This window comes from Meleagris gallopavo, chromosome 5 (assembly GCF_000146605.3).
Source record: "Meleagris gallopavo isolate NT-WF06-2002-E0010 breed Aviagen turkey brand Nicholas breeding stock chromosome 5, Turkey_5.1, whole genome shotgun sequence".
Taxonomy (NCBI): domain Eukaryota; kingdom Metazoa; phylum Chordata; class Aves; order Galliformes; family Phasianidae; genus Meleagris; species Meleagris gallopavo.
Window position 1 is genome coordinate 9374357 of NC_015015.2, and position 22801 is coordinate 9397157.

General features: G+C 37.5%; 1 protein-coding gene across 1 annotated transcript in view; it reads right to left on the reverse strand.

Moving 5' to 3' along the window:
* The window catches only part of LOC100541969, a 77095-nt gene that overhangs the window by 45082 nt on the left and 9212 nt on the right, over positions 1–22801 (reverse strand). Inside the window, exons 2-13 of the mRNA XM_010710994.1 lie at positions 22676–22788; positions 18157–18228; positions 17571–17720; positions 16112–16216; positions 14493–14705; positions 14173–14274; positions 13433–13564; positions 6959–7066; positions 6441–6521; positions 4802–4988; positions 2938–3026; positions 2608–2707 (exon numbers count right to left, since the gene is read on the reverse strand). Of these exons, the coding sequence (XP_010709296.1) occupies positions 2608–2707; positions 2938–3026; positions 4802–4988; positions 6441–6521; positions 6959–7066; positions 13433–13564; positions 14173–14274; positions 14493–14705; positions 16112–16216; positions 17571–17720; positions 18157–18228; positions 22676–22788 (1452 nt within the window). The remainder of the gene's footprint in view (positions 1–2607; positions 2708–2937; positions 3027–4801; positions 4989–6440; positions 6522–6958; positions 7067–13432; positions 13565–14172; positions 14275–14492; positions 14706–16111; positions 16217–17570; positions 17721–18156; positions 18229–22675; positions 22789–22801) is intronic.

Genomic DNA, 22801 nt, shown 5'->3' on the forward strand with positions numbered 1-22801 from the left:
AATTAGCAATTTGATTATTGGATTGATACCAATAAACAACCTTCCCAACAACCTCCAGAATTCCAGAGGAATATGTTGGTATAATTAGAATCCTCCAGGAATATGTTTTTTATTTTGTATGTTGTTGTTTTTTTTTTTTTCCCCTCCCTGAAGTCTTTTGTGAGAATTTAGGGATTTTTCTCCCTATTATATAAACCTTTTTAACATCATTACCATCTTTTTTGTAAAAAGAAAATGCTTTCTTCTAGTAAGATTCACTTCAATTAAACTCATAAGTTAACACAGATGTCCAAGTTTCTTATTCTGTCACCATTTTCTGTAAGTTTACCATTACACTCTGCTGAAAAGCAGAACATTTTCTTGTAGTGAACAGTGAAAGAAAACATCAGGAAAAATTTATTCTGCAAGACCATGCTGTTGACAAACTGAAATTAAAATTGAGAATGAGTCTAACTTTAAAACTTTATCATTTAGCAGTTTGCTGTGTCGCAGGAGTAACACGGTAAATTATACAGCAGATTTTTTTCCATTTAGAGTGAAACAACAACTGGCATTAGTAAATAATTTAAAAAGGGTAAACTGTTCCAAAGTAGATTTAAATGCTATGAAAGAGATAGTCACAGCTTACCTACCATGTTGTTATAATGGCCAATGTGTCCAGTCAATGTTCTAGCAAAGTTTTGCTAAATGCACATTCGAGAATTAATGGCAATTTATTTCAACCCAATGCTACCAAATAACAATTTTTTCCAAGCATTTTTTTTTTCAAGTTCTATTCATACTCTTTACAATTTCTCCCCAGAATATATAAGCATTGTAAAATAGGAAAAGCTTTATCCTTGTAGTTGAGAAATTATACCAAAATATCTAGAGGAAAAACCCAGTTTGTCATTTATTTTAAACAGAACACATATTTCCTTTTAACATCTAAGAGACAAGATAACTTTAAATTGTCTTTGCCCACATTCACTTAAAATTAAAAAAAAATAATCATTCAGTCCATAAGAAGCACAGTTATTTGGGACCACTAAAAAGTCATCCTCAAACTTGGTACAAATTGAACATAAAATTATTTCCTATTACTTACGTCATGTTACGTTGGCTAGAAAAAATGTTACAGGTACTTTTCATTTTAGGCTATGCATATTGCCATATTAATTGCTTATCTATTTCTTGAGTAACATCTTAAATATTTAAGTACTTTAGAGGCAGGGAGCATGCTTACCTCAATGGCTACCTAGGCTGAGAAAGCAATCAGAATTTGGGATGTTCTCACTGTCTCCTTGTTGTTTAATAGCCCTAGTTAACTTGCTCCTGACAACTTTTGGTAAAGGTAGACCTTGATGAGAAACACCAGGAAAATTTATTTTACAGCTGCTCCAGATAACAGGATTTCATCTATTTGCTATCAGCTTTACATGTTGAAAAGAATGAAGTACCTGGTTATAAATTTATTCTAAGGATATTGCTTTGTAGTTTTTTGTTGTTTGTTCTAAACTTGTATTCTTAAAAAAATTCCAAACGTAATAGAACCAGTGCCTCTCTGGAGGCAAAACAGTTGTGAGTTCAGTAACATATGAATGCTCCACAACTCAACATTCACTGAAACAACTGCCTAATGAAGAAGCCTTGAATTGAGGAATAACTCACATCTACTAGTTCCTTTGATGTGTGTTTTCAATCAGGTCTTCACTCAGGTCAGATTTGCTCTTCAGACTTATTTCAAAATGTTAAATAAATTAATATTACAGATTATACCCACTATCAGCAGAGGGTATGAAATGTAAAAGGCATGACTAGGAGCAATATGAATTTAACACAATTTTTTTTTGAAATGCCATGCAAGTTATAAACCTCATAACCCAGAGAGAAGATGAAAGCAAGAAAAAAAAAAGGGATTTATAACAAATGACCCAGTTATTTGTTATAAATATTCCCCAAACATCTGAAGGAACAAAAACTCTTTCTTTGTCCAACAACAACAACAATGCAGAGGGGAAGAAGGCTTTTAAAACGTACCTGTCCCCAATGGTCTGATCCCAAACAGGACAAAACAGAAAAAAATTACAAAATATCCTTCATCCGTCTCCATGTTTTGGAAATGTGTCTGGACATCACCCTTCATATTTTAACATACAGTACATTTGCACTGAAAATTTTGATTGCACCTAGTTTATATCAGAAGGAATATATTGTTCATTTAACTCTCACATTAAATTGCAAGTAAAAAAAACAAATCAAAAAACAACAAAAAGAAAATAGCGAGACTGCTCATTTTGAAAATCTGAAAGGCACAATTGAGCAAGACACACAGAAAAATTTAAACCCTATAAAATTTTTTTGCCCATTCAAGCACATTTTCAAGGGATAGCTCTGCTTCCCGGTACATATGAGTAAGTACCTCTAGAAGAGCACAGAGAAATGGCACACCAAGGCTCAAGAGTTCATACAAGTAGGTATAGTTATATGCATTGTCCCTGAAATGAACATTGGTAGCGTGCAGAAAACCATGCATCCAGTTAGAGAGGCGTCTGGGAATGTCAAGCAGATCCCTTGTCACCCGAAGGGGCCAGCTTAGAGTGTGCCTAAAGAAGGAAGTCAGGATACCTGGGGACCTGTCCTCTGGACTGCTAGCAGTAGTTAAAGTGCTGTCTGTGGTGGTCTCTGTAGCTCTGAGTTCTTCTTTCTTCCAGGTTTCCATTGCCTCCTTATAAAAAGCATTAAAATTTGTTAAATATACTTCTAACAGCAAGTATAAAGTCCAGTTTTTGTTAGTTTTTAAGTTTTTAGATATATATTCACTTCCAACTGTTCTTAAGTTCAACTTTATAGATGAAGAGCTCATTTCCACTGAAAACCAGATTACACATACACATACTCTGCTCTAAATAAAGCTGCTTCAATATTTTCTGCATTAATGATATAACCAATACATACCTTGCACTGGACCTGTAATGTTGCTCTTCTCTTTCGGTGTTTATTACTGATTTTGCAGTGTGTAAAATGAGGTTTACAGTAAAATTTACCTAGAAGAGAAAAAGTAAATTATATGATTTTTTATCTTTACATCTACTGATGAGAACTCCACTATTTTGTGTATAAAAAAAAAATAAATCAAGGTGATTAATGGTTTGGCAGCAAAAGAAATGGGAAATCATCTGCTGGTTCTGCACTGCCCACAGCTTTACAGAATGACAAAATAATTTTAGTTAGAATAGTCCAACTCTCCTACAATAGAAAGATAGAAAGGGGCATCTACATCTTGATCAGGTTGCTCAAAGCCCATTCCAGCCTGACCTTGGATGTTTCCCAGTATGGGACATCCATTACCTCTTTGGACAACCTGTTCCAGTGCCTTATCATCCTTATCATAAAAAACTTCCTCCTTACATTCACTCTAAATCTCTTTCCACTTAATTTAAAGTTTAAAATTTAAGTTTATTTCCCCTTGTCCTGTCACAACAGACCCTGACAAAGAGTCAGCCCCCTTCTTTCTTACAGCCCTCCTTTAGATACCGAAAGATACCCAGTTCTTCTACAAGGACAGGCTGAGAGAGGTATTCCATCCCTTGGATCATTTTTGTGGCCCTCCTCTGGATGTGCTCTAACAGGTCCATGCCTCTCCTGTAATGAGGACTCCACATCTGGATGCAGTACTCCAAGTGAGGCCTCACCAGTGCAAAGCAGAGGAGCAGGATCACCTCCCTCACCCTGCTGGTCATGCTTCTTTTGATGCAGCTGGCTTTTGGGCTGCAGGGGTACATTGCTGGCTCATATCCAGCTTGTGATTCACCAGCAACTCCAAAGTCCTTTATGCTGGAGCTGTGTTCTATCCTTACATCCTCCAGCTTGTACTGATAGTAAGGAGTTGCCTTGACCCAGGTGCTTTGATTGGGTTTCTTTTACAGCATACAGATTTGCATACTCATTAAATAAGGTAAGGCCTTATATTAATCTAACACACAGGTTTAAGATTAATAAATAGCAGAAAAAACAAGATTCTACAAATACCAAGTCACAAACAAACGCAATATATCAAGCAGCAAAAAGTCAAATAATCAGCTAAAAATCTTTGGAGAGGACTCTCTAGACTGCAGAAGATCTATCTTTGGCCTTGAGATTTTAATTCTTTTGTAAGAGGAGATCAGGTGAGTACTCAGATATACTCAAATCATTTGGAAATAGCAAGAGAATTTTTATATAGTTTACTAACTTCCATCTGAACAGAAAAAAAACAAGCAAAAAAACCATATAATCCCCTTGCCCCAAGCATCAAGCTGTAGGTGACATCAAGAGCCCAAGATCTGAACATCCCATTCTACAACTGACTGTAATAAAGGGCACGCTGCTTGGCCAGTACTACTGCTTTCACATTATGAGCTACTACATCTTGAAAGAAAGCATACCCCCCACACATAAATTTACCTCTGCTCTGACTTGTGCTTGTAGATCACTTTATTTAGAGGCTAGTTATCAGTGTCAGGTAAGGATAATTCTGTATTGTTGGCAGAGAAAAAAAAGCACCTTTCCATTCCCACCTCATTTCTGACCTGTGATTGGACAAATTGTAGTTTTGTCACTTGATTTATTTTCCAGTGATCATTTCTTCATTTAAAGTTCAGATATATCTCAATTAGCTTCTTTTGAAAGAAGTTGAGGACTCAAAGATCAACGTGGACACAAAGAACATCCTCGGCAGACCTCCTCCTGTCTGAGCTACTCTATAAGGTCTTTTTCTCTGGTTCCATTAAAAGCATCAATATTCAGACATATAAATATTCTTAAATAGCTTCTGTGTTACCTTCTTCAACATCAAAGGCATAAATTCCTAAACGGAGAGTTGTAGAACATATTTCACACTTGAAGCACTCCCTGTGAAAGAAGTGGCCTTCTGCACTCAGCCGCTCCATAACATATACCCGTTTTTTGCAGAAATAACAAATGTCACTCCCCCCGATAGACTGAGGAAATTCTTTTCGCAGAGATCCCTGTTAAAAGATGAAAATAGAATCACATCTGAAGCCTTTACAGGACACCTAGATATAAATTCTTATTGAAGTAAGCAGTTGCTTTAACTGCTTGAAGTTTTACACAGCCCTTTCTCCACACACAATTAAAAAAATGCATCAGTCAGCTTTTTTATTACTGATAGACTGCAAGTCTGTAGGTTTAAACAGCAACTCATAAATCAGACATCATGAGACTCAAAAGGATGAGCTGTGGCTGGACTTGCACCCAGCTTCCCCCTTCAGCTCATGGGCACTTCATGTTTGCTCGAGTACAAGGGCAGCAACAGGCCCATGCACCCAGTGCTGTGCTGACTCAGGCACTTGCAATCATAGCTGCAGATAGCAGTGCTTCTCAGATGAGGGGAAGGCAGACCTTGACAGCCCTGAACAACAGGCACACATTTGGAGCTACGCAAACCCTGAAGACTAAGGTCATTTCAGTAGTACTGAGGTCATACTCAGCTCGTAAAAGCTCCTATCCCTAAGGAAAATTAGATTTGTGCTTTAAGTTGAAGGAAGGAAAGCCAACAGTTGCATGTGGTGGTTCAAACACCAGTATCAACATCACTCACAAATACTCTTCCCCTCTCAGCCGCATTTCTGCCTGCATAAACAGCCCAAGCTAGGGCTTGGTTTGTTTAAAAATCAGTTTCATTCGTACCATGAACATTCAGCATTCTTCAAATTCATTGGATTTTAAAATAAGACTCATATTAACAGCACATATTTTTGAACTTTTTGTTGAATTTGGCAAGTTAACTACATTTTTTTTCTAATTGTCACAAACTCTACGTTCTGTATCTACATATAAAGGCACAGAAAAATGAATTATAAATAGAACAACAGATGTCCCTTCACTTATTAGAGGCAGGCATCTAAGAAGCAAAGAAGTTTCTTTGCTTCACTGCGTTGTTTTTAGTTATAGGTCAGCACACATGAGCATCCAACCCTGCTCTTCTACAGCTCCTATCATCTCCCCATCCTCTTCTCACGATGTGAAGGTACCATGCTTGAGACAGAGGAGCTGCAGGCCTGGCAGAGCCCGTTCAGGTTCAGACACCAGCATGCAGTCCACACAACTTCTTTAACTTGCCAGCAAAAGAAGGCCTCAGAATATTTTTTCAATGTTAAGTTTAAGTCACAGTTGTTACAGGCATGAGTCACACTCTTGTGCTTAACAGCTGAGAATCCTATATAAAATCTGCTGTTAGTAATCTGTTGTGCTGTGCTGGATCATTTTGGACTATGAACCACATGAAACCTTCCAGATGAATAACCATGCAAATAGAAAAGCATAGAAATACATTTTTAAGAATATAATGTTAACGGAACAGGTCAGATAGTCACAGTGAAGCAGAAGCAAATAGAGTTTAGCCCTGGCTAATAAGTCAGCATCAACACCACAATACCCCAAACTTAGCTTCCCAATACCTGACATCTCTGAGCACTGGAGACAGGATATGGAGAACAGGGAGTGGGGAAAGAACCTGTAGCTCTGTCCAAAGACTGGTTCTGAATTCAAATAGGATTGTGTCAGAGTTTAAAAATAGCTTTCTTCAAAATGAAGCATAGTGATTCAACATTTGCATGTTAAAAATAATTGCATAAACATATACTGTACCAAACTTTTCTTTAGACGCCACCTTGATTAATAACCATTTTCTATTACTAATGGTACCAATAATTACATTTAATAAAAGCCTCCTGAAGTTTTATTTCATGCAGACAAGTAATAAAAGTATAAGTAGAAGACACTGTGAGCAATGCTTCCAGCATACCCACATTATCAGTGTATACTGCCAACGTGCACTCAATTCCTCAGTAAGCATTAGGTTAATATCTTTCATAATGCTAAAGGTGCTCCACAATTAAGGTATTAAATCAGGTGGACACCCTGGAAAACACTGCTTTTAAGTAAAGTTGTTGTTTCTTTGTGAGTTTAGTCTTACCAGCTCAAGGGGGGGAATTTGTGACTTGGGTCTGTGATCATTCACATACAGATTGACAAGAACTTCAGCCATAGCTCCAATTGCACGTGAGACCTTTCCTACAGTCATCTAACCAGAAAAGGGTAAAAGATGAAGAATTGAAGGAAGAGCTTTAGTTACTTGAGAATTTAATGATAAAAAAAATGAGAATGACTTGAAAACATGCAAATCAATGAAAGCGATGATAAAGACAGGCTCTGAGAAAAAGCAGAGACAAAGTATAGCAGAGCACAAGCACGTTCATGCATGAACAGCATGGTCCAGCTGGTGGTCACAGGACGCTCCCAGGCAGATCACACTTCTCTCCCTGTGGATGATGGAGAAATAGCTGCTTGAGCAAATGCTGCTCCTGCAGCACAAGGCCTCCTGTTGGGCCAGCAAAAGGCACAGGGCAGCTGAGCTGAACTAGGGAAGGATTGTTGTGATAAATTAAATACAAACGAAAAAAAAAAAGCTACTGCCACTTTGACTTTTTAGAAGTTAGTGTTACAATTCAGAAAGGAAGGTGGTGACTAAACCACGTTAACTGACCTAAAAACTGGTATTTCAGGAAACATTCTACGAAAACCTCCTAGAAGTCTTGCACAGATTCCTCTCTGAGCATCAGCAGTGTGTTTATTTCTCATTCTCTCCAATAACTTTTAGATGTGGCAGGTGGGTAGGCAGGTACTCTAGTTCTCTCATCACGAGGAACAGACTGTGAAGACTTCATAGATTTAGATGAAGGTTTGCTACCCAAATTCATGTTGCCACTAGTGATTTTGATTTTACCCATAACCTCTCTGGAAACCCAAAGGCTGCAAGAGCCATCCTGATTTGGCCAGGGATCTGATGCTCTTCTTCTGAAGCCAGGATATTTTTCTTCCTAGAAGATCCCTGATCTTGCACTTTATGTTCCACTCACTTCTTCACTGAGTCCAGACTTTAACTCTCACGTTTCTCAGTGAAATTATTTTCTACTGATATCATACCATGTCTTGCTAATGGTGGGGTTTAAACAAAAATCAAAAAGTTACTCTGAAGAGAAGGAAAATGGTTTTAATGGTTTTAAATTTCTATCAAGCTTAAAAGAACTCTAATACATTGTGGGTATCTTTTCAAAAATTACGATGAACAAAAATATTCCTGCTAATTAAAAAAAAAAATATCAAGTGCAGGAACTTGAGAACGTGCCCAGCTCCTTACGGTCTCCTTTATCTTTTGAGTGTTTTATCTTAATTTGTCTTAATATCCAGGCATACATAAAATATGCATGTGAAGACAACAAAGATCATTCAGAAGATCATTCTTTGCCATTTGTTTTTGTTTAGTATAAAAATACAACAGTATTATTTAATATCTGCATGACTTTTTGAGTAATAACAATTTTTGGGGTAAAAAAAAAAAAAGCTTTCAAAGTCTGTTGAAACAGTTTACCTTGAAATAACAAAATGCCGGAGCAACCAGTTAAACAGTAATGCTATGCTTAAAGTGCAAGTACTTGAAATTCAGGAAGAGTATCCCTCAGCCTGAATTACACCTTGCAATTCATCGAGTGGGTTCATTTCTGTTCTCCACCCTTTGGAGCAATTTGTGCCACCATTAAGGGAGTCAGAACAAGGAAATTACATGTTTATACATACTTTAAGAAGTGTTATTAAAAGGAAGCATTTGTGTAACTTAGGTGAAGTTCATATCCCATGTAAAAACAAGTGGGATTTCCATCTAATCTAGCAACCAAAAGATTGCTGGCCACTCTTGTCTCATAATCAACCACCACCAACACAAAATTGTGGCTGCTGACCAGGAAGGAGGGCAGGAAGCAAACAGATTTGAGGACTAATGACATCTCACTTTAGTGAGCCTGGTTAACAAGGACACATTAGGAAAAGATCACTACTGGTTCTCCTTACCCAGTTAGGAAGGTGAGTAAGTAAGAGAAGATGAATTTGCAACAGCCACAGTACTGCACCTTTCAAATGTTATTCAAACATGAAATAAAAACAGCAGGATGAGAATCTATAGGGGCAGCCCTGTGAGCATGTGCCATGAGAAGAAACCCACAGCAAAGGAAAGGTCAGGGAGAGCGAGAGCAGTTGCTGCTCTGTAATGCTCATTAGCAATAACAGTACAACCACCAAGTCACCCTGTGTCTTCTCTAAACCTCATTCAGGTTAGGAACAGGTTCTTTGATGACAATGTCTCCCCTTCATAACATTCACTGCAGAAGAAAGGGTCCGACCTCAAATCTGCATACTAGAGGTATATTCCTTTAGAGAATGTCAGCTCCTTTACAGGTTAGCTTTCTTCAACAGCACACTGCTAAGTTACCCTCGGATCCTAACTCGGATCCTAATGAACATAATAGGTTTCGTATTTCACTCATGCACTTACTACTGTTGAGAACAGTGATGTACACGATGCTGCACACACGCATACAATTTTGTACTGCTGAGGCCACAATCAATATAACAAAAGGCTATTGCTCAAAACTCACACGTTCTTAGTAGAGCTTTAAATAGTTTGTTGTCCTGGAAAAGAATCTTAAGAGTTATTTTACATGGTGAATTTCAGGAAACACTTCAAAATCCTCAAAGTGTAGTGACTTACTGGGAGTGCTGACCTCTCAGTGACAGGTTACCAAAGCTTTTTAGCAGGTTGATCAGGCTGGTTGTCAGTGTGAGAAGAGAAGGCTTCCTCCTGTATTTCCCTGTGCTATTATTTATAACACCAGAGACAACCAACTAGTAAACAAACGTCTTTCATAAAATGAAGGAAATACTGTTTTCTGCTTCCAGAAGCATACATGTTTCCCCTTTACTGTTACAAATCCTTAATGATTTTCTTGGACTTACTTACTCTGAGGGTGATTTATTTATTTTTTATTGCATCTGCTACATATATTTTACCTCTGAGATAAACAGCATTTGAATAATAAGTTACTGTGCATAGGAAACACCCAAGCCCTGTTTACTGCTCATAATTAGAGACGTCACTGAAGGGAAGCAATTGATACAAACTCTGCAGGCAGCAAAGCTTACTGATTGCAATGGTTTGTAGTTCCTATGATGTGCTGCCTGGATACACCCACATAAAGCTCACATCAATACAGTGTTCTGAAGGTCAATCCAAATTTTAACAGCAAACAGCAGAAATCAAAGCCCAATATGTAACATTATATTGTTAATATTCAACCTAAGATAAATATAACAGCTGTCTAAATCTAGAATGGAGTTTTGATTATTACTGCCAACTTGCATATATTATGACCCAGAAATTGATCCTTAATGAATTCTAATAATCGTATATGTTATATTTAATAATATATAGCCTTTAATAGAATCTGGAAGAAGCAGAATGCATCCACTGACTTCCCTTTCAAGTGCTCCTTTCAGGACTAAGGCTTAATAATATGCTTTTGTAATAAGACAGTAAGTCTGCTGAGACACTATTTTCAATAGATATACCGCTTTAGTTAATACTTATACCAATGAAAATTCAGCAGATGTCAAGGATTGTCCTGCCTGATAATATACTCACTTAAAATTAAAAATTAAAACAACAGTACTATTTAAAGGATGTGGTGGTGCTGATATTCACAGGTTGTATCTTATGAAATGTTAATAAATAAATATTTCAGTATTTTCTGTTCTTCTGCTGCTCATTGATATACAAGAACAATAGGAGTTCTTTCTGTTGGCTTCTCTATCCTGTGACCCTTTTTTATACTGAAGTTCAGATTTAACTAACAATAACTCTTAGAATTTGTACTGCAGTCTGTTTTGAGTCCTACAAATCCACCCTTAAAGCAGTATGAACACAGCCAATTACCAACACATACAGTTAAGAGGTTCAAATACATTTTATAAAGCTATCATACACACTACTTCAAAGTGCGGTTGTGCAACTGAAATATTATAAACTTTTTTTTTTTTACAGACAGATAATGCTGCACATTTAGACAGCATTTTATAGCGCATAATACAACTGATGTTTTGAAAAGTGTGCAGTCTAAAAACTACAGAGGTATCACAGGACTGAACTAACTTCACAGTACACAAACAGGATGGAAAAGAAAATCTGAGCATATCCATATGCACTATCACTAACACACTGTCTCGGGCATAAGTACAAGGGGACATTAAGTCCATCCTGTCCTCAGGGCAGGATTTGCATTACTCATGTAAACCTAATGTATGCTGGAACAACCTGCTCTGAAAGGTGCCTGTCCTGCAGATAGTGTAGTGTACCTCCCCTGGAACTGTGCTCCCCACCATCAGGGGTCCCTTACCCCCACACCCAAAGCCTGACCCATTCTCCTGTGACTCCTTATCACATCTGCAGCAGGAGAGACACTGTCCTCTTACCTGCCTACATGGCCTTGCCCAACACCATGGCTGAACGACCCTCTTCCACTCCTACCCATAACCCACTTGTGCTCACTAGTAACCAGAAAAACCCAATGTTTTTTATTTTTTATTTATTTAAAATTACTACCTTTCCCACTGAAATATCTACAGTATTGGGGTTCATTTGAATCTGTCTCAGAGGGGAGGAAAGAAGATGTTAGTCTGCTCATTATCAGGCTATTTAAAAGTTTTCAGATATACTGTGCAATACAGTTGGCCATATACAATGCATACAGCATACAATAGGACCTGAACATATCCAGCTTCATGGAGCAGCGTCTTAGGCATCAGGATGCTCTGGCATGTGCATCTACTGAAGAACATAGCTAGTCCTATATAATCAAGCAACAATTTAGCAAATAAGTTCAATGTGTATTTGCTGTGCTCACGACAAAACAAGCTTTTCTAGTCTCAGTTGTGCTTTGCCCTCCCATTATCTCTGGACAGAGAATTTTCAGTTACAGTAAGCTCACACTAACTGAAATCATGTAACAAACTATTGGTATGTCATTTAAATACAGTGATAACTAATAAAGGGTTGTGAACACATTTTGAACAAAGTGCTGTTGAACTAAAACATCCAAAACCAATTGCTTCTTTTTTAGAAGAAAAATTTTTAAATCCCATCAAAAAACTCTCTTGTTGATGGAGAGTTTCCACATGATTAAGACCCTAGTTCTCATATGCTAAATGCTAGGTCACATTGGTTTTTTGCTCTCTTTACATCAATGCAGTACTGCTCAAAAGCCTATGACAAACAGGTCATTATATTTTGTAAGGCATTACTTAGCTTAAAACCCACCACATGCTTTATATCCTAGGTCACAGAAAGGAAGGAGTGAATCTAGGCAAAGCAATGATTTTGAAGCTGAAGGGGATTAGAGGATTACAGCAGTTAGGCACCTGCTGGACTTGCAGTGTCCTTGGAGGGCTGTGTATCCTGTATTTTCCAGGGGAATGAGAGAGTAATGGAGCTTTCTGAATGCACCTCCAGCTAATCCAAGGAACATACCTTTGCAAACTACGTCAGCCTAATACCAAGACCAATTCCACTAAATTAGTCTGCTGAACATCCATCAGAGAGTGTCTGCTCTGAGTCATGGCAATCATTCCCATTGCTTCCAGAAATATCATGTTTTCACCCTTAGTCCCACATGAAGACAGTACTCCTATGCAATATTCCCATGTAGTACTGCAGTGTTGCAGCGTTCCCAGACTGCCACTACAGAACCAGGGTGAAGGAAAGAGAACCTGAGCCTTTTATTGGCCCTAAAAAGCTGAAAAATATCCAACTTTCCTAAATTAAAACACTTCTGAGACAGAAGAGTTAGAAGCCAATGTCACCTCATCTTCTACAGATAAAAGCACATTTTAAAACTAGCATAAGCAATAACAGCTGGATATGTCTTATTCACATGTTACCGAATTGCTTTCATTAAGTCTATGCTGGTTTCCCCTGCATGAAGCTTGCATTGCAAAGAACTGAGTTCTAGCAATTAACATGCAGAAATGAGTTTTAAAGTATAAATAAGTAAACAAACAAAACAGTGAAGTCTGGTTGTATCAACACATGCTTACACAACCCTAACACAATCCTCTATTTAAAGTAACCATTATCACCCAGATTCTTCCCTGCAGACCCAACTGATAATCTTATAAAGACAAATACCCACCCAGCACAGCTAACTAATCGCCTAACATCCAGCTATAGTATGTGAAACTATCTCTCCATTAAGTATTTCTATAGCATTATCTAACAAAAGAACACTGAAATTAAACATCAATACCAAAAATTCAGAATTTAAGCCAGAACTTTCTCAATTATTTGTTCTATTCTTTAGCTTTATAGCCAAACCATTTGTTGACTTTCCTCTTGCAAATATGCAGAATTCACCATGGTGAAGAAAACTAAGATTTAATTCTAATGTGAAATACAAACTATAGAATAGATCCACCGCACAAAGGCAGCACCTTTCATCCAAGCCATTTCTCAAACAGCCTTACCACAAGTTTGGATTTTACAGGAAAAATCTGTTTAATAGAGTACCTGTCTAGAAGGAAGAACAGGGGAAGCTGAACCTACAGATGATGGAGAAGAGGCAGCAGCTGAATCATGAGGTGGAGGGCAAGAGGGAGTTGGGGGCTGAGAATGGGATAAGCCTTTAGTAGGCAGCTTATTCTGTGTAGAGCAGAAACAGAGGAGAGTTAACCAAGAGAGAGTGACATTAGCACAGGTTAAGAGAATAACTTCACAGTCATGCATAAGAAAAAGAGATAACTACAATTTTGCACCATTCTCTAATTCTGCATAGTGAGGAGCCATTGAAATCGTCGTGACAAAACCTTCATCTCAGATGATATTATTATACTCAGCTTATAAAAATAATTACAATGGGTAATAAGTTAAGAAAGCATTAAAAAAATGCTACATGCCAAATTTCACTGACTGAGAGCGACTGCTCACCAATTCATTAAAAATAGTGAGATAATAGTGTATACTCGTAAACACAAAGAATAAACCATGCCAAGGCATTTCTCTTATGCTATGGTACTCTGACCAGCTTTATGATTACAACTGTGTTTTACCTCAATTAAATTATGCAATAATATTTAAACTAAAATTTTACCAAATTCAGTGGAGTCCAAATGACTTATCAGATCTACTCAAGATGAATGAACGGTTAAAAGCAAAATCATGGCTTTGTTGTTTTGTTTTTTTTTAATCCAAGAATTCTAAGATCACTCTTCTAACTCAGCAATTCTGCAGGTACAAAACCTAATATTCACCTTTGGAAAATCCATATATCCAAACAGTGAGGCAAGATGTGCTGCTTTCTCTTTAATGTTCTTTTTATGGAATTCTCTATTTGCTATGGTCTGAGCTCTTTTCTGCAGTAAGAGTCAGGAAAGAAAGCCAGAGAAAGAAAGAGATAGATTTCAGTTAATGACACAAATATCATCGAATACACAAGTATGCAGAAAGTATTTTAATTGTCTTAATGTAAGCTAAAATGAACAGATAAAAAGCAAGCATATCCAGGGAAAATACAGCACGCAGATTAATACATGTGGTTAAGAGACAGAAAGGAAAAGTAATTGCTTATCACCTGTTTCATTTTTTCATCCAGGTGCTGAAGACGTTCAAGCACTCCAGAAAGGACAAATGCAGCAGAACAGGCAGATGCAAGATTTTCAGATGTTTCTGATAGACTGCGCTGGATATCTGTTTTTTCTATAGCCTTTGGTGTCCTGGCCATATGATCAGAACCATTTAAAGACTGTTTGGTTTCCCTGACCTCGTGTTCAGGTCTAGCTACCACCTGAAACTGGGAAACACTTGGAGTGAAAAAAAATAAAATAAAAAAACATCTCCCTTCTGCATTACCATGCAGCACATTCCGTTTTTAAAGATCCTTATGAAAGCACAGCTCAGTCATGCACGGAATTAGAAATGAAATGCTCTCCTGGTTCTCACAGCAATCTCTCTCCAGTATTTATTGCACATCTACTGCTTATGCCCATGCACAGAAACACAATCAGTGCTACTTATGAAAGTGCTGACCTAAGTTTATCCCAGTTTTTAAACCAATAACCCCACACAGTGTGAATGGAGAACATGACAATGTGTCTCCTTCTAGTTCTGCTTTTGTTTTAGTCAAGATTTTTACTAGCATCGCATCTGCCTGAAACCAGGGAATGAACTTGTAAAAACACCAGCAGTAGACCTTGGCATAAAGCTAGATCTAACGTGACATGACACAAGATGTAATATTTTTCAGATTTGAAGCATTTTCTGAGGAGTTCAGAATGGGCCTCTGATTTTTAAACTCCATATGAAAGAGCTTTTGAAGTAATTGAATTCAATCAGTTCAGCTTTGTCAAATTCAGTCTTAATAACTACTTTCCAGTTGTCTTTTCATGATAGTTTTCTACTTCATTCCATTTGTCCAATTCAAAGAAATTATGCAAACTTTCCAAACTTCTTAGAATCAAAATTAAAAAACGTTAATCCCAATCAGTGTACAGTGTGCTCCCAGTGTTACAGAACAGCACATCTGCCTTAAAAATAATCAATTCGCAACTTGTTTATGAATGTGCATTCTTCTTCAAGCTGCCCTGAAGAATTCCAATGCAATTCAGATCCCACTTTGCTGCAGACTACTCTTGAAAGATCACTACAGAATATTTACTAACATTGAAAATTCTAACATAAAGTGAATTAAACTAAGTACTCAAAAGTTTCATTCTATGTCTACAATACTGCAGAAGAGCTTCTAGCAGTATTTCTCACAAGTTCTACTTAAAGAAGTAGAAAATCTGGTCATTAAAATCAGATTTTCAATGCTCAACCATTTATCTTAGATATACTGCGAGTTTTCTCAGAGCGGAAACAGCACAAAGCATCATGTACATACATAGAATTTTTTCAGCTACTGTTGTCCTTTTCTTGCATGCTAAATTCAGATATGCAATGATAGTTATACAGTTTGAAGTCCAGGTGTGATTATACATAAATCAACACCTACAGATTGTCCAAGTTCTTTCCATGCAGATACTGATTCTTTCCAAAAGTTTTCTCATCTGTTCAAGCAGGTCTAAAAAACCACTGAACTTTACAGTAGTTTTCATAAATCTTAGCTAAGTATGTATATATATATATATGAACAAGTCCTCAGCAGAAAGAGGAACAGTATGCTTGTTAAATGTTACCCACATGAGTTCCTACCTGCCTTTTTGGTTGAGGTAGAAGACGACTTGTATCTTTAGGTTGAGCAAAGCGAGGATTAACAGGAGACTCAGAAGAGAGCTGTGCTGGTCTATCTATCTGCTCCTTGTACAGTTTTTTTTTTTTAAATTATAAAGACAGAGTGGGGGAAAAAAAAAAAAAGAAGATAGTAAATAGAATTCCAAGATATTGAGAAAAAGAAAGAAAAGCTGTTTTTAAAGAGATACTACTACAGAGCTTCATCAACATGTTTTGCAAATTTTTGTCCCCAACTCATTTTACTAGCCTTTAACCTATTAAGCCTCAGAGTCTTTCTTGTAGTGAGGGGCCCAAAACTGAAGACAGTACTGAAGGTGCAGCCTCACCAGTGCTGAGTACAGAGAGATGATCACATCCCTGCTCCAGCTGACAACACTATTTCTGATAAAAGCCATGATGCCATTGGCCTTGGCCACCCAGGCACACTGCTGGCTCATGTTCAGCCAAGTGTCCATCAATACTCCCAGGTCCATTTCCTCTATACAGCCTTGCAGCCACTCTGCCCTAAGTCTATAATGTTAACCTTGGGTAAATGCATCAAGGCTTCCTTGAACATGAACAAGTAAAGCTCTGTACAGGTATCACAAATTTCAGGGCACTGACATAGTAGCTGGGAAGAATGCAGACAGCAGTGGTTGACTATCAAAGTCACTTTACAACTGTGAAGACTGCATTTCTTGAAGACTTAAATATTTAAATTAACAAAGCACAAAATTAAGAAAGCTACCACCCTTGACAGCTCTTGGACACCCCGCATATCCTTTCTTCAGACTTTTTTTTTTTTTAAAAAAAAAGGTTAATCAGGCTTGAATTCAGCTGATTCAGGCAGCCGTCTTGCTGACATAAGTGTGATTTTGAGATTGCCATTATTACCTTGAAAGCCTGGGATTATTTGCTGGGATTACAGCATTTATGAAAATATTGTGAAATGTTCAAATATATTCCACCATCCCTTCTTTACGAGTAGAAAAGAAAGCTATACACATCTTTCAAAAAGATTACACTCCCTTCTTAATCTTTCCATAATTTTTTCACGAAGAAAGACATTTACTACTCTCTACTCACGAAACACAGGCAAAAAAATTCTGTTGTGATACCATACACAGCCCAAGAGACTCCTATACAAATTAAATTTCTAGCTTGCTCTACAGAAGATTTCCAGACTCTGAAATTCCACTACATGATACTAATATACCCTATAATATAGGGTATAATATCTCCATATTACTCACTCGTGTTTATTCCCTAATTACTAAGAGGAATACTCTTTAATATGCATAACGAATTTAAAACATGAAAGAAAGAAAATCCACTTCAAATATCTAATAGATCCACTTTTTCCCCCCCAAAATCTGCATCACACTCATATGGAGGGACTGATGTTTAATTTCAGAGGTGACTTTGTTCATCTATGACCTACCTGCCTCCGAAAAATTGTATTTGGAGCATTCTCTTCAAACTTTGCCAAGAGTTGAGTTGCCATTGATTTAACTTTATTCTGATTTATTCCTTCTCTGCCATCATTCTGTTCTTTCCCAACACTTGTCTCCTGGCTTGAAAATCCTGAGGTCTGCAATAAAAGAACAGATTGTTTTTCTCAAGTATAGCAATGACATTAATGAAGAGAGAAAATAGCATCCTAACTAGCAAAGAATCCACAGTATCTTAAAATTGACACTGCTTAGCATGCAAAATTCCCAGAGGGCAGTAAATAGGGAACACAAATCAATACTGGTGATCACAAAGCAGTCACAAAGGTTACCATCCTAAGAGAGAGAGCAGCAATCAAGCTACAACACAAATTCTTCAAACATAGACAAGCAATGTTTAAGTAACTGAATTGCAGAAAGGAAAAAACCTTATACATTAATATTCTAGTGTCAGAAAGAAAATGAATTCAAGTTTTCAAGCATGAGTCCAAGCCCCATCTTTCTAACTCCCACTGTCTCCTCAGTTCTGGTACTTTGCAATGAACTGGATAGGTGCTGACACTGCTTAACACCAACCTCCTCAAAGACACCAAAAAGACCTTTGCGACGTCTTTTGTTAGTCTCTTTTTCTTCTGTTTTCCCTTCAACCTGAAACAGGAAAGCCAGAACAAAATATCTGGATTATTACAGAAGTTATGAAATTTACCCAATCCATTCCTCCCACAACACTAGCTTCCATTACCAGGTAAGTGTGGTCTGGCCTCTGTTAAATAACATGACCATGGGTGAGTGGTGCCAGCATAGCACTCATTATCACTCTCCTCCAGCTCAGCAGGATCATTCCACGCAAAAGAAGTCCTGCTGGCAGTAATCACATGTCTATCAGCAGCACAGGAGCCCCTGACTGGGAGCTCTTACTCAAATCTGATGGGGAAAATGCATAAATCTTGTTCAACAGGGGACCTGCAACTCCTTGTTTACCTGCTTCCTTCAGTATTAATGAATTTGTAATTCACAAAGCACTAGCACGTTCTTGGGAAAAAAAAAAAAACAAAAAACAACAAACAAAAGAGGCATTAGAGCATCAGTCATTCTGTGAATTTTAATCTAGATGACACTAGTTTCCAGATGAACAGCACAACCCAAGGAAATTCTTCCACTATAGATCCCCATCTCCGTCAGTCTAGATTTTCATATGCAGAACATGCATTCATGGTGCAGATATATCCCTTTCTTTTCACAGAATCATTTGAGTTGAAAGCAACCCTTAAAGATTGTTTAGACCAACTCCCCTGCAATGTAAAGGGAGATCTACAGCGTGATGAGGTTGGTCAGAGCCCCTTTCCAGCCTGACCTTGAATATCTCCAGGGACAGAACACCCACCACCTCCTCTGGCAACCTGTTTCAGTGCTTCACTACCCTTACTGTAAAAATATTTTCTTCTTATATCCAGTCTAAATCTCCCTTCTTTTAGTTTGAGACCATTTCCCCTTCTCCTATCACAACAGACTCTGATAAAGAGTCTGTCCCCTTCTTTCTTTTAGCTCCTCTTTAGATACTGAACGGTTGCTATCAGGTCTCCCCAGAGCCTTCTCTTCTCCAGCCCGAGCAATTATTGTCTGCGTCTTTCTCCCTTGTAGGGTTCATCTTCCCCATTATGGACTTACACAGTAGTATTTAAGCAATCAAATTGCCTACTTTGTTCTCAAGCTATGCACATACTCAGTTATTTTACTGGACACAACACAAACAATATTTCATGCCTCAGTCTGCCCTAATTCGCAAAATAGTTAATAAACATTTACATCATTTTTTATTGAATTCATTCTTAAAGAGCTGACAATTCATCTAGCCAGGTTATGGAGAGATTTTGTATTGTAAACATCATGTTTGGCTCTATTTTATGAGCAATGAACTATATTCCATTTATTTGTATTTGCCCATAAGGTAACTCACAATTGCTCATCCAATTTGGAGAAAAAAAAAAAGAATAAAGAGATGGATCAAAGAATACAGTCTTCCTATATATATATATGCTGTGTTTAATAAGTCATTATGGAGTGAATAAAAATAATCCCAAACAACTTCTGGGCAAACACCAAAAGAATCAAATGACAATATTTTGATTACTCCGTATGTTTTGGTACTTTGTCTTCCAATGACCAGCTTTCAGTAATGCAGTTTTACAATACTTAAAATCATTAGTCTACCAAGCAACAGCGAACAACAACATATTCTGCATAATAATCTATACCACATAAAAGTAGATTTTGCCTAAGTAAATGAAGCAAACAAGATGTTGCCTTTCAGAGTCCACATAAAGGACTTTTGTTACAAAGAAGTGAAAAACAAAGCAAGTTAATTGCCTAACAAAACTCCAAGAAAGATCATACTCTTCGTTGTGTAAACACCTCAATTCATTTCTTAGTCTGGAGTACAGGAAATATCAAGTTCCATTTGAGCTCTGTTGACACAGGAAGAAAAACGGGAAACACTACTCAATCTAGCCCAATGCTGCCAGGACAGCAACAGTCATGTCAGTGCGAGGCACCTCCTGATCTCTCACCAGTTGTGCCCAGATAAAGATCCCCTGTCTAGCCAAATAAAAGGACAAACTGGATGGGACAGAGCTCAGAAAGAGATATTACAGTGTTCCAGATGGTTTCTGATTTTGTGATACATAAGTGCTCTTCTCCTGTCATACCTGGATAACGCTCAACACTACTTTGCACAGGGGAAAGAGCCACAAAACTGAAGAGACAGCCAAACTCTAACTCAAGTGGTCCAAGAAGTCCTACTTCCCAGCCAGCTAGTTTCCCACTATTACAGTCTTTGCAAATTTCTGTCCCAGTCTGAGCAGTGTATTTCTTGTTAAGCTTCATGTGTCATCCATGACAAGGCTGTAAGGCCTCACATAAAGTAAATGCTCCTGACAGTCTCACTCCTCAAGCTGATTTGCAAAATATTGCTTCCCCTTCTCTATTCAAACAAGCCCCTGTGGTGTGAAACTGAAGGGGCCATCAAGCAAATCACCTCATGCTTTCATGTAGTGCCAAGAAACTCACCTCCTGTTAGACAGAAGGCATGTTTTACAATGAGAGGTTAGTCAGAGGGCTGTATGCCTCAGTAATGGAAACCCACTACTACTAGTTAGTTCTGCAAATAACTCAGAGAAAAATAATAACATTGTGGTCAGGAAAAAAAAAGTTTTTCTTCTAAAGATGTCACCCACAAGAAAATGCAATGTTTATTGTGCCTGTTTACTTTCTCAGTGCTTGCTTAGATGGGAAAAATGCCACTTTGTTTTGTCTACATGCGGATGTCAGGGAAAAGTTATTTCCTAATAAGGATATATGAGCTTACTCGGCAGCTGACTGTCCACGGGTTTTGAAAATATTTTTGTGGATGGAAAACATCTGAGAAGTAAGTAACTCTAGGAAATATCTGGAAATTCTGAAGTAGTTTTTCAGGCAACCAAGAACAAAACAAAAACAATCCACATCTCTACCACAACTAGGAAGGTAAGATAGCAACAAATGCAAAAAGAAACATATTAAAAACATTGATTAAGTTAATATACATACACCTGATTTTTTATTAAGGACACCACACTCAGAAGAGTAGAAAAATTGTGTTTCTGCAGGCAAAACTTGGCAAATACTGCATAGGGTGTAAAGGAAACAATGAAGTTAAGTATTAAGGAGGTCTGTAAAATCAAACAAAAAAAGCAACTTAAATTTCTGTCTAGCCTAGGAAACTCAAAACTTGGAACAGTTTTGCATAAAACTGTATTTCAGAATACACAAGTTGAACTCATTCTGGTGGAGAAGCACACATTGCTGTCTAACTAGCACTGGTTAATTCCAGCAAGACACTACTGCCTCTGAGCTAGATTTGGCAGACACTCCCGATTTAAAATGAAGTTACGTTTGGCTGTGAAAGCAAAACCCCTCCTCAAGGTCTTCCTTCAGCAGAAGACCAAATTAATGAATAAGCAGAGGGCGAAACAGTTTATTACAGAATAATTTCATTACAGCAACTTCTAATTTAAAACTTTTGAAGTTATAGTCCATTCAGAAATACAAAGGCAATACTCCCACTGCACACAATCCTATGTCAGACAGTATTAACTCAGGTCTCCGTACCTCTTCAAAGCACTGTAGTCTTTAATTGCAACATGTATAGGCATTGACGGGTTTCATACAGGGACATAAACAGGGCATGTCAATAAGTTCTCATTAGTAAGTGACACAGAGAGAAAAGTACATGGGTATGTTTGAACAGATCACTATCTCAGGGTCATGTTAATTAAACTGTCTACTGTTTGCCACCCTTGCAGGCTTTAATATCTAGAAGGGTATGAAGGGCTCTCCTGCAGAACATAGACAAAACCCACGAAGTGCTCAAAAAAGCTTCTAAGACTTATATACCAGTGACTATTTGAACAAACATGTAAGATTATGAATATATATTTCAACCTAGGAATATAAAGCTGCAATACTATTTTTCTTAAAGGGAGTAATAGTCATGCCTAGCAAAATCTCAGACTTCCCCATCAAAAGAAAACAAAAACAAAACCACCACAAAACAAGAACAAAAGAAAACAGTAAAACTACAAAACGTGGCATGTAGCATCACACCAAACTTCTTAAAAATATCTCTAGGAAACTTTCTAAAAAGAAAGCATAAGTTGCAGGTAATGCAGCCAAGAACTCCAACAACTCGAGTTCATAACCACAACTTAAGAACACATCAAATAAAACATCCTCTTCCCCTACCTTTTATCTACACTGAAAAAGATTGATATGGAGAATGAATATGAAATCTCCTGAAGTACACACAAATCATCACCAAAATTAGAATATCAGCATTTACAGAGAATGCTTAACTGGGTTTATTAATGCGTCAGCCATTTGACAGTGACAACGTTTCAGCTTCATCATTTAGCGTTCACGTGTGTTAATTTTTGTTGAAATCTTATTTTACTTCCTTAACATGCACACAAATCTTTCACCCTTATTTATGAGCACAGGAGTTAATTTTCCACCTTTAAAAGACAAAGATTTATAGAACAAACCATTCTTCACAGTTTACCTTTGGCACTCGCTTCCTTGGTAAAGTTAAGTTGATGTAATTATTAAAGATGAAGTTTGATGATTTTGCTGAACAAAGTTCATTACTTTCTCCATTTTGCTTATCCCCAGCATCTGTTTAAAAAAA